At 44.8% G+C, this 12,500-nt stretch overlaps 1 protein-coding gene across 2 annotated transcripts in view; it reads left to right on the forward strand.

The window, feature by feature from the left end:
* Positions 1–12,500, forward strand: part of LOC138982821 (protein slit-like) — a gene marked incomplete in the record, with an annotated part of 197,303 nt that overhangs the window by 114,607 nt on the left and 70,196 nt on the right. For both annotated transcript variants that reach the window (XM_070356174.1, XM_070356173.1), the window contains 4 exon segments: positions 5,675–5,838; positions 6,843–6,987; positions 11,185–11,256; positions 12,261–12,332. In XM_070356174.1, coding sequence (XP_070212275.1) covers positions 5,675–5,838; positions 6,843–6,987; positions 11,185–11,256; positions 12,261–12,332 — 453 coding nt within the window.

The raw sequence follows: 12,500 nt of genomic DNA on the forward strand, positions 1-12,500 counted from the left end.
TAGGTGACCATGTGCAAGGAACCCCTGTACAAGCCTGACAGTATTGCGCGAAAACTTCTGCCACAAGTGTTTGACTATGATAAAGAGGTTCTTGGTAAACCTGACGGTCAACTCGGAAGGCAGCGCGACGGCGCAGTGTGAAGTTCGCTTGGCTGTGGGTCAGTTAGTTGGGTCTGAATACACCGGTTGTTCACGGTCCGTGAGTTTAGCGTGTATGATGGCCTAGCTCAGCACCGCGACTCCTCCAAACGTGTGTGTTTCACCTTCACACACACGACGGCGTGAATATATAAATCCTTTGATATTTCTGTTGACTTACTTGCTTTGTTTGATTACTGTTCACATTTTGGCGATACTGACTTCCCTTGACACCGATTGTGAAGGATACAAACATAAAATCGGGAACGTTTTTTTTTAACTCACACACAAATGTTATGTAACTTAACTGTTTCTCTCTCTCGCGCTCTCTCTCTCTCTCTCTCTCTCTCTCTCTCTCTCTTGTGTGCTTTCTCTCTCTCTCTCTCTCTCTCTCTCTCTCTCTTGCTCTCTCTCTCTCTCTCTCTCTCTCTCTCTCTCTCTCTCTCTCTCTCTCTCTCGCTTTCTCTTGCCCTTTCTCTCAGAGTCTCTCTCTCTCTTTGGACGTCAGTGACGAAAGAAGAGTCTGTGCACAAACGGGCTTTCAATAAGTGCAGTGGATCATCGTGCAGTGAATTGAGATCCTTATCACACAATGACATCCTGCTCGCCGACAGTGTGAACTTTTAGTTCCTGACATAAATGCCTTTTTGTCTTTATTTCCATTCCCAGCATGTCTGTCTATCTCTGTCTCTCTGTCCGTCTTTTTGACCGACCCTCTTTTTCTTTTTCTCTTTCTCTCCTTCTTTCTCTTTCTCTCTCTCTCTCTCTCTCTCTCTCTCTCTCTCTCTCTCTCTCTCTCTCTCTCTCTCTCTCTCTCCCTCTCTCTCTCTCTCTCTCTCTCTCTCTTACCCAATATTGACGGACTGTGTGATGATATTTTTTGCTATGGTCTGTTGAGACAGTGATATCAAAATAGAGACTGGAGAGAGAGAGAGAGAGAGAGAGAGAGAGAGAGAGAGAGAGAGAGAGAGAGAGAGAGAGAGAGAGAGAGAGAGAGGCACACACAGAGAGACAGAGAGACAGACAGACAGACAGGTGGAAAGACAGACAGGCAGACAGACATCCATCCTCGGATAGACAGACAGATAGACAGACAGACAGACAGAAAAGAAGGACGTCCGGAAAGGAGGACAGACTGACGAAAGAACAGAACGACGAAGAGAGAGTTACCAGCAGGGCATTAACATCATAATTCGACAGGCGGAATACGCAGACCCTTGAGTTGCAGGCTAGCTGGAAGCCATTAGCCTAACGACCCTGTTGTCAATTGAGACAGGTAATATGCAATATTGCAGCTCTCTGATTTCTTTGGCTCTCTACTCGCTCTTTGCTCGTTGTGCTGCACCTACACGGGGGATAACCGACTTTAGTCTTTGCAGCCTGGTGTATGCCGCGCATGGCACAATTCGAGACAGACTTTGTTGTTTTACTTGGGAGTTCGGGTTTCATGTCAGGATTTCAAAGTCATAGCGGCGACAAAGTCGAGATAAAAAAAAAAGAGGAAAATTTGCATTTTCTTGAATGCTTTTGAAGCCTAAGATAAGAAACGCCACACAGACGTCCAGGATCTGGTGACCTCCAGATATAACGCCAGCCTGGTTCATCCTCGACAAATGTCAAGGCCACGGTGGCGTCAAGTTCAGGTACAAATGTAGAAAACTGTCTTATTCTTGAATGTTTTTGAAGCTAGATGTCTAAAAGATAGAAAACAAGAATTCCCAAGTAAAACAACAAGGTCTGCCTCGAATGTTGTCATGCACAGCATACACCAGGTTTCGCAGTATCAAGCTGGTTATCCCTCGTGACCTACAGGCCTCGGCAACAATGTCTGCAATGCCTAAACTGCATGCAGGATGCATGGCTGCTTCACAACAATAATTATGTCGTTGGACATGCAGAGAAATGAATAAGCTGACACATGAGGACGAACTAATGTACGAGAGAGAGAGAGAGAGAGAGAGAGAGAGAGAGAGAGAGAGAGAGAGAGAGAGAGAGAGAGAGAGAGAGAGAGAGAGAGAGAGAGGGGGGGGGGGGGGACAGTCAGACAGACAGACAGAGACAGAGAGAGACATAGACAGAGAGAGAGAGACATAGATAGAAATAAACAGACAGACAGAAGGAGAGGCAGACTGAAGCAAACTTTTTTAAAGTTGGGCCCTGTTACCTTCCAGATCTTGAGGGCAAAGTGTAGACGCGACTTTGCCGCGTTCCTTGATTTTTGTTGATTTACACAAGATGGAAGAGGTAGGATATACCAGAAACTTCCCTAACTCGGCGCATTAGTATAATTTTGCATGGCGCTTCAGGAAGAGAGTGTTACGTCATTTCTCTCAGGTGATTGGTCTGAGCTGTCTAAAGGAACTTCTACCTCTGTTAATCTTCGCTGGGCCTGCGCAACAAATCCCGCCTTGTGGCCTTTGGGAACTAGGCGCAGCAGAGTGGGTGAAACGTGCAGTCACTGCAGCGTGCAGCTATCTGTCTCATCACTTAATTACCGCTCTTACCTATATATCTAGTCCCTCCCTCTCCGTTCCATCTATCACGAGTCCTTTAAACGCAATGGCCGTTATGTTGATCACTTATTAGAGCGAATCCTGCCAGGTTTCCCTCCGTGCTGAGGTTGCAGAGACTTTCATGTTATCGTAAAAAGTGATATCATAGTACATAGTGCAGTTCTAGCTCTCATAAAACACTGCCAACCGTCTGGGAAGGTATGGTGGCGAACCATGTCAAGACACGTGGTAACTATACGTTGCATGCACTATGATATTTGCGATGGGAAAATGAAACATTATGTTGTTGTTGTCGTTCGCTGTTTAATCGTCACGGTCCGGACTGCAGGGCGAAACGTGTTGTCCTCTGATGAAACATTATAAACCGATAGGCCTGCCCGGTTGCCGATTGTGTGTGTGTTAGTGTTCAGCTTTCAACCGGTAAGATACTGAACATCCCTGCTCAGTGGACGCCAGATGCTTTGCATTTTAGTGCTGTATGACGGAATGGGGAAACGGCAAAGACGACGACGAGGCAAACATAAACACGACATTCTTCAATTCAAGCTTTTGGTCTTGCCATTGGCAGAGAAGTTGTAAAGCGTAGATCTATGTAAGTGGACAAATAACATGTTTTGTCTCGGTGACAATTGCAAGCTTCTTTTTTTTCATCTTCTTCTTCTTCTTCTTCTTCTTCTTTCGTTGAACATGCATTGGTTCTGATGTGAAAAAACTTCTATCCCAGCAACACTGAAGCGCAGTGTGTCCGCCGCACAGGCCTAAACCACAGACATAGTTTATTGAGGCCTGATAACACAACGCCAAACTCCTCTGTCGTCTCCCGACACATTCCATCGCCTTTTTAGTCCCATTTTGACACCCGTAATTTCACGGCCATTTTTGCCTTTCATCGCCGACATGGGCGAGTGAAGAATCGTTGTGCTGGAGGAGAAAATGACTAGCTGCGTGCTAATAAGGTTGTCGTATCTTTGCCTCGCCTGCCGTCATGCTGAAAAGAGGGGAAGGGAGGAGGGAGGGGGACGGATAAAGGGGCGTCACCCAGTGTCAGAAACACATCACTGAGCACTGTGTCCAAAAGAACAAAACTGAAAGTGAAGTCCGTGACGAGGCAGGAAAGCGGATTTAGTAGACATTTTCCTTTACTTTAGGGGGGATGGGGGTGAGGGTGGGGTGGGGAGGAGCTGATAGAGAGTGAGAGAGAGAGACGGACAGACACGCAGACTGACAGGCAACTACAATGACAATGGCAATGACAATTATATATTTAACGAGGGTAATAGATTCAGCAGTGATCTGCTTTTTGACATCTAGCCCTCGCCCTGAAGAGGGTCTAACTAAAAAAAAATTTAAAAAAACGAAACGGATAACTGAAGTAAGAACACAAAGGGACAGATAGACTGACAGACAGCGAAAGAGAAAATGAACACTTTTCTAATCGAGTATGGCGGCTTCTTAGCTTGTCTCTTTCTCTCTCTCTCCCTCGCTCTCTTTATCCCCCCCCCCCCCCCCCCCCCCCCCCGTATCTCTGTGCTCCTCTTTCTCTGTTTGTATGCTCGTCATGTTGTGGAAGTACAATCACGAAGTCAGTTTCAACGCTTTCATTTTTAATATGCCCATTGTACAAAAGTGAAATAACAAAACATGCAACAACAGGCTATATAAAGATAACGAGAAAAGAGAGTCATGTCATGCATGCAGTCAATACCCCGCGGACGCAGCACTACCAATGGTTTCCGTCGTCATGTAAAATGCAGCCTTTATACCGACCGTTGAGACTTTAGGATGAATGGACATTAGAAAGCACAAAAGACTAATACGTGAAAACAATGTTCTGATAATGACTGCAAAGAGAAAATCTGTAAAAAGCAGCATCATTATTTTCACATTGAAAAACAACCACCGCGTTTATTGTGATAAAGTCAAGGGGAAATAAATCAAGGAGATGGAAGGGAGAGAAGCCGTGTCGACTGTCCTCGGGGACCCAAAAGTGCGGGTTTTCGCCTGGTGTAGCGTGATGTGTCTTTACAATCAACGTACAAGGCACGTGAAAAGCAGTGTGTGAATGCCATATAAACGTCTCAAGGAATGGCGCTAATCACCGTGCTGAGAGCATCAAGGCATTTCTTTTCTTTATTTGGTGTTTAACGTCGTTTTCAACCACGAAGGTTATATCGCGACGGAGCATCAAGGCAGAAAATCGCAATGTGCGGATGAACTTTTCCGTTTGTTTTGGCTGTCCTCTCTTCAAGGGGGATAATAACACTTGAAACAGTTTGATCACAGGAGACATTCCGGGGATGCTTGTATGACAGGAGCTCTTTTAGGGGTCGTCATTAGCCAGTGGAATGATGATTCGAGTATCGCTGAAATGGAGATGTAGACTTTTGGCCTGTGGGGTGTGGCGTTTTGTACGAAAGTCAGAGAGAGAGAGAGAGGGGGGGGGGGGGGGGGGGGAGGGTGCCGGGGGCGTGTGATGACGAATTAACAGCGTCTGATAGCTCGTAACCATTTTGTGAGAAGTCTTTTCATTATGACTTCACAGATGGCGTACCTTATTATTTTGAAACAACCTGAATACATACTACGTGAAAACACCCTCGAGTAACCATGATTGTATTTCATTTCGTATGACACAGTGTTGTACCCTGTGTCATAGATGCCATATTTTTCCACACGAATCTGCTGCAATAACTGTTACCTTGGTGACTGCCTGCCTTGCATGTGATTGTCTGTCGTGTGCTTGGACAGAAATAAACCGTGAATCTCTCTCTCTCTCTCTCTCTCTCTCTCTCTCTCTCTCTCTCTCTCTCTTTGCATATATGTGTGATGTATGTCAGTATGCATGTCTGTGTACGCATGTGGTGTGCGTTTAGTAGTGTACGTGTGCGTGCGTGCGTGCGTGCGTGCGCGTGCGCGTGTGTGTGTTTTGCGGACGAAGAATGAGCCTGTAAGTTTTTAGTCTGTGTGTTTTGCAGAGCACAGTGAGCGAAAAGCCTGCAGGTTTATTTTCTCTGTGTGTGCAGACGAATCAGCGACAATCACCTGGTGTGTGACTGTCATCTCTCTTGGCTGGCAAGATGGCTGCGCAAACATCCGGAGCTCGCGCTCTTCACTGAGTGTGCGCAGCCGCAACACTTGAAAAATGCCGAGATCGCAGAGCTACAAGAAAATGACTTCAAGTGCATCCGTAAGTTTTGAACCACGAATGCTGTATTTGTGTTTTTTTGGGTGGTTTTTGTGGTGTTTTTTTTACTTTGAGTGAATGTTTTCTTTAAAGGGGCAGGGGCGGATCCAGGGGGGTTTCTGGGGTTTCCGGACCCCCCCCCCCCCCCCGGTAGCCTTAAAAAAATAAAATGAAAAATAAAAATATATAAATAAATTTAAAAACAAAGAAAAACTGATTGCTCAGATCGCACCAGATTGCTCCATTTTTCTTAATTTTAATCAAAACTTTTCCGGGGGGGCATGCAACAGGACCCCCCTAGGAGCAGGCCTTCGTCTTCTAAGTGTCAGTTTTGGAAAGTAATTGGGTAATTTGCTGGCTCAGGTTGCACCAGATCGGTCAAATGTCCTTGTTTCGATCCAAATATTTCTTCTTGAAATTACTTTTTGGATGGTGTATTAGGGGAAGTTTTTTTTGTGCTCAGATTGCACCAGATTACTCCATTTTTCTTGTTCTTATCAACATTTTCCGGGGGGAGGGGGGCATGCCCCCTGACCCCACAAGGAGGTTCGAACGCTTTGCGCCCTCAACTAATCGTTTCGCGTCGTCGAATTGTCTCTATAAGAACTTCGGAAACCCCCAAGTTAAAAATTATGTGATCAGCCCCTGAGGGGACAGAGGCTGAGGTCTGTTTGTGTTTTTCTCTCTATTGGATTTTTCCATGAGGGCAGGAGATTTAAATAAATTCATCTGTCTTTAATAATTATCTATGTTTGTGTGTTTCTTTCTTTTTGTTTGTCTAGCAACTAAAAGATGATCCAGACACTGCATGAGCTAGTTATCGAATTTTGTGTTTGAGGGAGTAAGAGAGAGAAGACGAAAGTGTGTGATAAATGCATGTGTGTCGACTCAGAATTTAACGCGTCTGATTGCTAGATCCGATAATCCCCAACCAAAATGTCCTTCTTCTTCACCCAGCATCACCACCATTGTCCCTGTTTGATGGAGGTGTTTGTTTGACGTTGCAGCTGGGTACGATCTGCAGCGGAACAAGGAGTGCATCCTGGAGAACATGTGTCCGCGCCAGTGCCGCTGTATCGAGGGCGTGGTGGACTGTCGGGACAAGGGACTCACGGACATACCCGACAACATACCCGAGTCCGCCACGGAAATGTGAGTGTCAAGTGGGTTTCAGTGAAGCTGAAATGGGCAAAGGCTTCGGTCGGTGAAGGTGGCGGTGATTGGGGGAAGTCTCGTGGTGGTGATGGTGAATATGTTGTGATGATGGTGATGGTGGTGGGGGTGGAGGTGAAGATATTGTGATGGTCTCGATGATTGTGATGGTGTTATTGGTGTTGGTAGTGGAGGGGGGATAGCGTATATGTTGTGATGATGATGGTGGTGGGAGTCTCGTGGTGGCGGTGATGGTGAACATGTTGTGATGGTCATGATGATGATGAAGGGCAAGACGGATGAGAGATGAGAAGAAGAGGATGCGGATGTAACTGAGTGGGATTAACACTGATTAGGATTGCGTGGAAATCTCTCTCTCCCCCCCCCCCACTCTCTCTCTCTCTCTCTCTCTCTGTCTCTCTCTCTCTCTCTCTCTCTCTCTCTCTCTCTCTCTCTCTCTTGTACATTTTGTACTAGTGTTAACGGATGTGTAGCTGATCAGAGCAACTTTATTCCCAAATGAAAGGTATAACTATGTCAATGTAATTTTGTAATTTTTGAGTTCTCCTTAGGTAATTCCTTAAATGCACATTGTGTTGCATTCCATACAATGACTATTTCTGTATTTTATATGATTGAATTTATATTTTTAATGTGCGTCTGTCTTTATGTGTTGTATAAAGGACAGGTTGGAAGAATAGGCTTTGCCTAAAACCTTTATCCTTTTGTAATAAAGTTCTGAGTCTGAGTCTCTCTCTCTCTCTCTCTCTCTCTCTCTCTCTCTCTCTCTCTCTCTCTCTCTCTCTCTCTCTCTCTCTCTCTCTCTCTCTCTCTCTCTCTCTTCTAATTCATGAAGCTCTCTTCACGAAGCTTTTTGAACTGAATTTGGGATAAAATCAGTTCAACTTTGGGCTCAGTTAGGTACAGCCTGTACTGTACAGTCTACACCTACATGGAATACATAGCACGATTATTAATATGTATACATGTACAAACATACATGGCACCTTAAAGCACGTTTTCCTGTCACTGAAAGCAATTAGCACGTGCAGTGGGAGCATATCTGCTAATTGCTTCGTGTAATACGTTTTGCCGCTTCAGGGAGCTCTGCTGACAGACTCAGCAGAACGCGGGGGCTGGCCGCTGCATTTGCTAATGTTTTCTGTACGTCTTCTAAATTCCTCTCCGTGTATTTGGTCTGAAACATGCCACATGAAACATCGTTACATGCTGCGTTTCTGGAGAAACCCGGGTCGTTATAACTGGCGTATTAGTCCAATTCTACACTGTGTTCAGTTGGGGTTTACCGTCCCTTCAACCTATATGGTTTGCTTTGGGGCCGATGTATTTATTAAACACACCTTCCCCCCCCCCCCCCCCACCCCCACCTTTTGTTGTCGACGGAGAAAGTCAGACAGACAGGACATAGGTGCCGAATCACAAGTAGACGTCAAATAATTGAAACATAAAGGGTGGAAAAGGAGGCAGAACCAGCAAATGCCCAGATATAAAAGAAAAGAAAATGAAGGAAGGATGGGGGGGGGGGGGGGGTGACGAGGGGAATTAGGAGGGGATGTCGGTGTAGGTGTGTGAGAGACAAGGCAACAGCTCACCTGTCACTATGTAAAGAGTCGGGGAGGAGGGAAGAAACTGAAGATGATGCTGCTTCTGTGCTGGTGCTCTAGGCTTTTGTTTTACTCTCCATTTTTTTGGGGTCTTTTTGCTTCTTATTTTTGCACTGCTTGCATTCCTTTGGCGGGAGGTTTTTGGAATAGCTGTTGTGGATGAGGCTGATACAGTTGGTGAGTCGTACATCATCAGTCCTAGTCAGTGATAGCGTGATGCAACACTTAGTTTTTCTCAGTTCCTCTTCCTCTTCTTCCTTTCTTTCCTTCTTCTCGTTGTTCAACCCATATATATCTCTGTCTCTGTCTCTCCCTGACTCTGTGTCTCTTATTCTGGTTCTCTTATTCCCCTCGTCTCTCTTCTTCTCTCCCCCCCACCCACATCTCTCACTCTCTCTGTCTCTCTCTCTCTCTCCCTCTCTCTCTCTCTCTCTCTCCCAGTCTCCATCTCTCTCTCTCTCTCTCTCTCTCTCTCTCTCTCTCTCTCTATCTCTCTCTCTCTCTCGCTCTCTCCATTCTCTGTCTAGCAAAAGTTGTAACGTCTTCGCTTCAAGCAGAATGTAGGCCCGGTGTCCGTCATCGGCTTCTGACTCCCTAAAAAATGAAATTGCCTTAACGTTCTGCGCGGCCCGGGAGTCGGCCAATGTTTTATTGCCTTTCTTGCGACAGGATTGTCAGGGCATGCATAAACTGACCATGAGTGGCCGCAGATTGAACAAAAGACATCCCCAAGGCAATAAATTCTTGACCTCGACTTGTTAGAGCAGTCGGAACAGGGTTGAGATTAGAATATGGGCGGGAGAACAGGGCAACTCTGCGGCTGTGTCATCGTCATGAAATGTCTTCGGCACAGGACATGATAAAAATGGATACAAGTTCGGTTGCAGAGGACCTAAAATAATGGATATCTGATGGCAGAGGACCTAAAAAAATTATATTGAATGGCAGGGGACCTAAAAAATTGATATTGAATGGCAGAGGACCTAAAAATGGATATTCCGTGGCTGAGGACCTTGAAATGGATTTTCAGAGGCAGCGGACCTAGAAATGGATATTGAATGGCAGAGGACGTAAACAATTGATATTCAATGGCAGAAGACCTGAAAAATGGATATACAGTGATAGAGGACCTACACATGGATTTTCAGTGGTAGAGGACCTAAAACATGAATATTCATTAGCAGAGAACCTAAAAACGGATTTTTAGTGGCAGAAGACCTAAAAAGTGGATATTCAGTGGCAGAGGACCTTAAAAATGGATATTCAGTGCAAGAGGACCTTACAAATATGAATATTCAGCGGCAGAGTACTTTAACATGGATCTTCAGTGGCAGAGGACCTACAAAAATGGATATTCATTGGCAGAGGACATTAAAAAAAGATATTCAGTGACATTGGACCTAAAAATTGATATTCAGTGGCAGAGGACCTGGAAAAATGGATATTCAGTGGCAGAGGACCTGAAAGAAAAAGGCTCCAGCAGAAAGATGACATCTTTTCCTCAGGCTGATGGGACAGGTCGGGGGATGCTGGAGACAGGTTCCCGCCACTTTCATCATCACAGTCTGGCTTCTTGCGGGCTTCCAGCTGGCGCCGTCGCCATTACCTCCCCTAATCAATATACATTTGCCGGGGTTCTCTCCCCTGCCTGGGACTCTAATGGTTCCCTGTCTCCCGCCATTTGCCTCACACTGCCGCCGCTGCGCCAGGCTTCTTCTCTTCATCTTATTTCTTTTGGTTCTTTCTGGGTCGATCTTGTTGTTGTTGTTTTCTTGTTTTTCCTGGTCTGTTTTCTTGTTTTTCCTGGTCTGTTTTCTTGTTTTTCCTGGTCTGTTTTCTTGTTTTTCCTGGTCTGTTTTCTTGTCTTTCCTGGTCTGTTTTCTTGTTTTTCCTGGTCTGTTTTCTTGTTTTTCCTGGTCTGTTTTCTTGTTTTCCTGGTCTGTTTTCTTGTTTTTCCTGGTCTGTTTTCTTGGTCTGTTTTCTTGTTTTTCCTGGTCTGTTTTCTTGTTTTCCTGGTCTGTTTTCTTGTTTTCCTGGTCTGTTTTCTTGTTTTTTCTGGTCTGTTTTCTTGTTTTTCCTGGTCTGTTTTCTTGTTTTTCCTGGTCTGTTTTCTTGTTTTTCCCGGTCTGTTTTCTTGTTTTTCCTGGTCTGTTTTCTTGTTTTTCCCGGTCTGTTTTCTTGTTTTTCCTGGTCTGTTTTCTTGTTTTTCCTGGTCTGTTTTCTTGTTTTTCCTGGTCTGTTTTCTTGTTTTCGTCTTCTTTACCTTTTTGATTTGTGTGCTGCGTTGGGTTTTTTTATTTATTTTTTTTTGCTGTTTGGACTCTACTCAAAGTTTTGCCTTACTCAGAGTTAAAAGTGCAGCTTGGCTTGCCCTTGTCGCAGCTTCCCCCCCCCCCCCCCCCCCTTCATCTCCCATCTTCGGCCTCTCTTGGTGAGGTTCGTTAAGATAAACAAGGAAGCGCAGCGTGAGAGTCTAATTACCTAATTAATGTATGATACATTTCTGACAAGACAATTACCTGCATTCAGCTTAACAGAGACTGACTAATGGCCTATGTCTTCACTGTTTCAGACGTCTGGAGGAAAACCACATCACGCAGATCCCGAGCAGAATATTCGCTGACATGAAGAAACTTCGAAGAATGTGAGTAATAACTTAGATGCGTTGTGTGTGTGCGTGTGAGAGACAAGAGACGAAGAAAACAAATCTGTTAAAAACAAATCCCAGGCGTTTTACGCTGTATTCTAGTTTCGATCTTCTTCTTCTTCTTCTTCTTCTGCGTTCGTGGGCTGAAACTCCCACGTACACTCGTGTTTTTTGCACGAGTGGAATTTTACGTGTATGACCGTTTTTACCCCGCCATTAAGGCAGCCATACGCCGCTTTCGGAGGAAGCATGCTGGATATTTTCGTGTTTCTATAACCCACCGAACTCTGACATGGATTACAGGATCTTTTCCGTGCGCACTTGGTCTTGTGCTTGCGTGTACACACGAAGGGGGATAAGCCACTAGCAGGTCTGCACATAAGTTGACCCGGGAGATCGGAAAAATCTCCACACTTAACCCACCAGGCGGCCGCGACCGGGATTCGAACCCTCGACCTTCCGATTAAGAGGCCGACGTCTTACCACCCCGCCACAGCGCCCGTCAGTTTCGATCTTCAAATTAATAGATTTTAACAAACATGTAAACGATCGTTTTCTTTTTCGGGAACGCAGAAGAATAAAAAAAAACCTGTACAGGTTTATTTATTTATTTACTTTTATTTGGTTGATTGATTGATTGATATCAATTGATTGATTGATTGATTAATGATGAATTAAATTTGCGATTTCAAAGTAAGAATGAGGGCGAAGACACTACTTACCTGCACGAATTGGTCGTTGCTTTTTTTCCTTATCTTTTTTGCTGTTTGTGTGCTTTTTTGCTTGTGCATTTTGTTCGTGTTTTTTTCTATTTAAAGTTCTAAGAGTCTTAAGCGGTGTGCATGCATGTGCGTGTGTGTGTGTGTGTGTGTGTGTGTGTGTGTGTGTGTGTGTGTGTGTGTGTGTGTGTGTGTGTGTGTGTGTGTGTGTGTGTGTGTGTGTGTTTGTTAGGTTTAGGGGAAGTATTCATGCTCAAACTCAAATGCAACTGTGTGTTGCAGAGATTTAAGCAACAACCAGATTTCCTTCGTTGCCCCAGACTCCTTTTCTGGACTCCATCAGCTGAGCTCCTTGTAAGTACAAGTTTGTCGAAAGTTTAATGCTGTTAATTGTTTTGGTTTTAACTCACCTTTTCAGTTCTAAATGTAATGACACCTTTAACAGAAATGGTTCTATGGTCATAACGATAGCTGCACAATGAGAACTTGATCTATTTTCTGAGTATTTGACATTTTAATTAG

This window comes from Littorina saxatilis, linkage group LG12 (assembly GCF_037325665.1).
Source record: "Littorina saxatilis isolate snail1 linkage group LG12, US_GU_Lsax_2.0, whole genome shotgun sequence".
NCBI lineage: Eukaryota > Metazoa > Mollusca > Gastropoda > Littorinimorpha > Littorinidae > Littorina > Littorina saxatilis.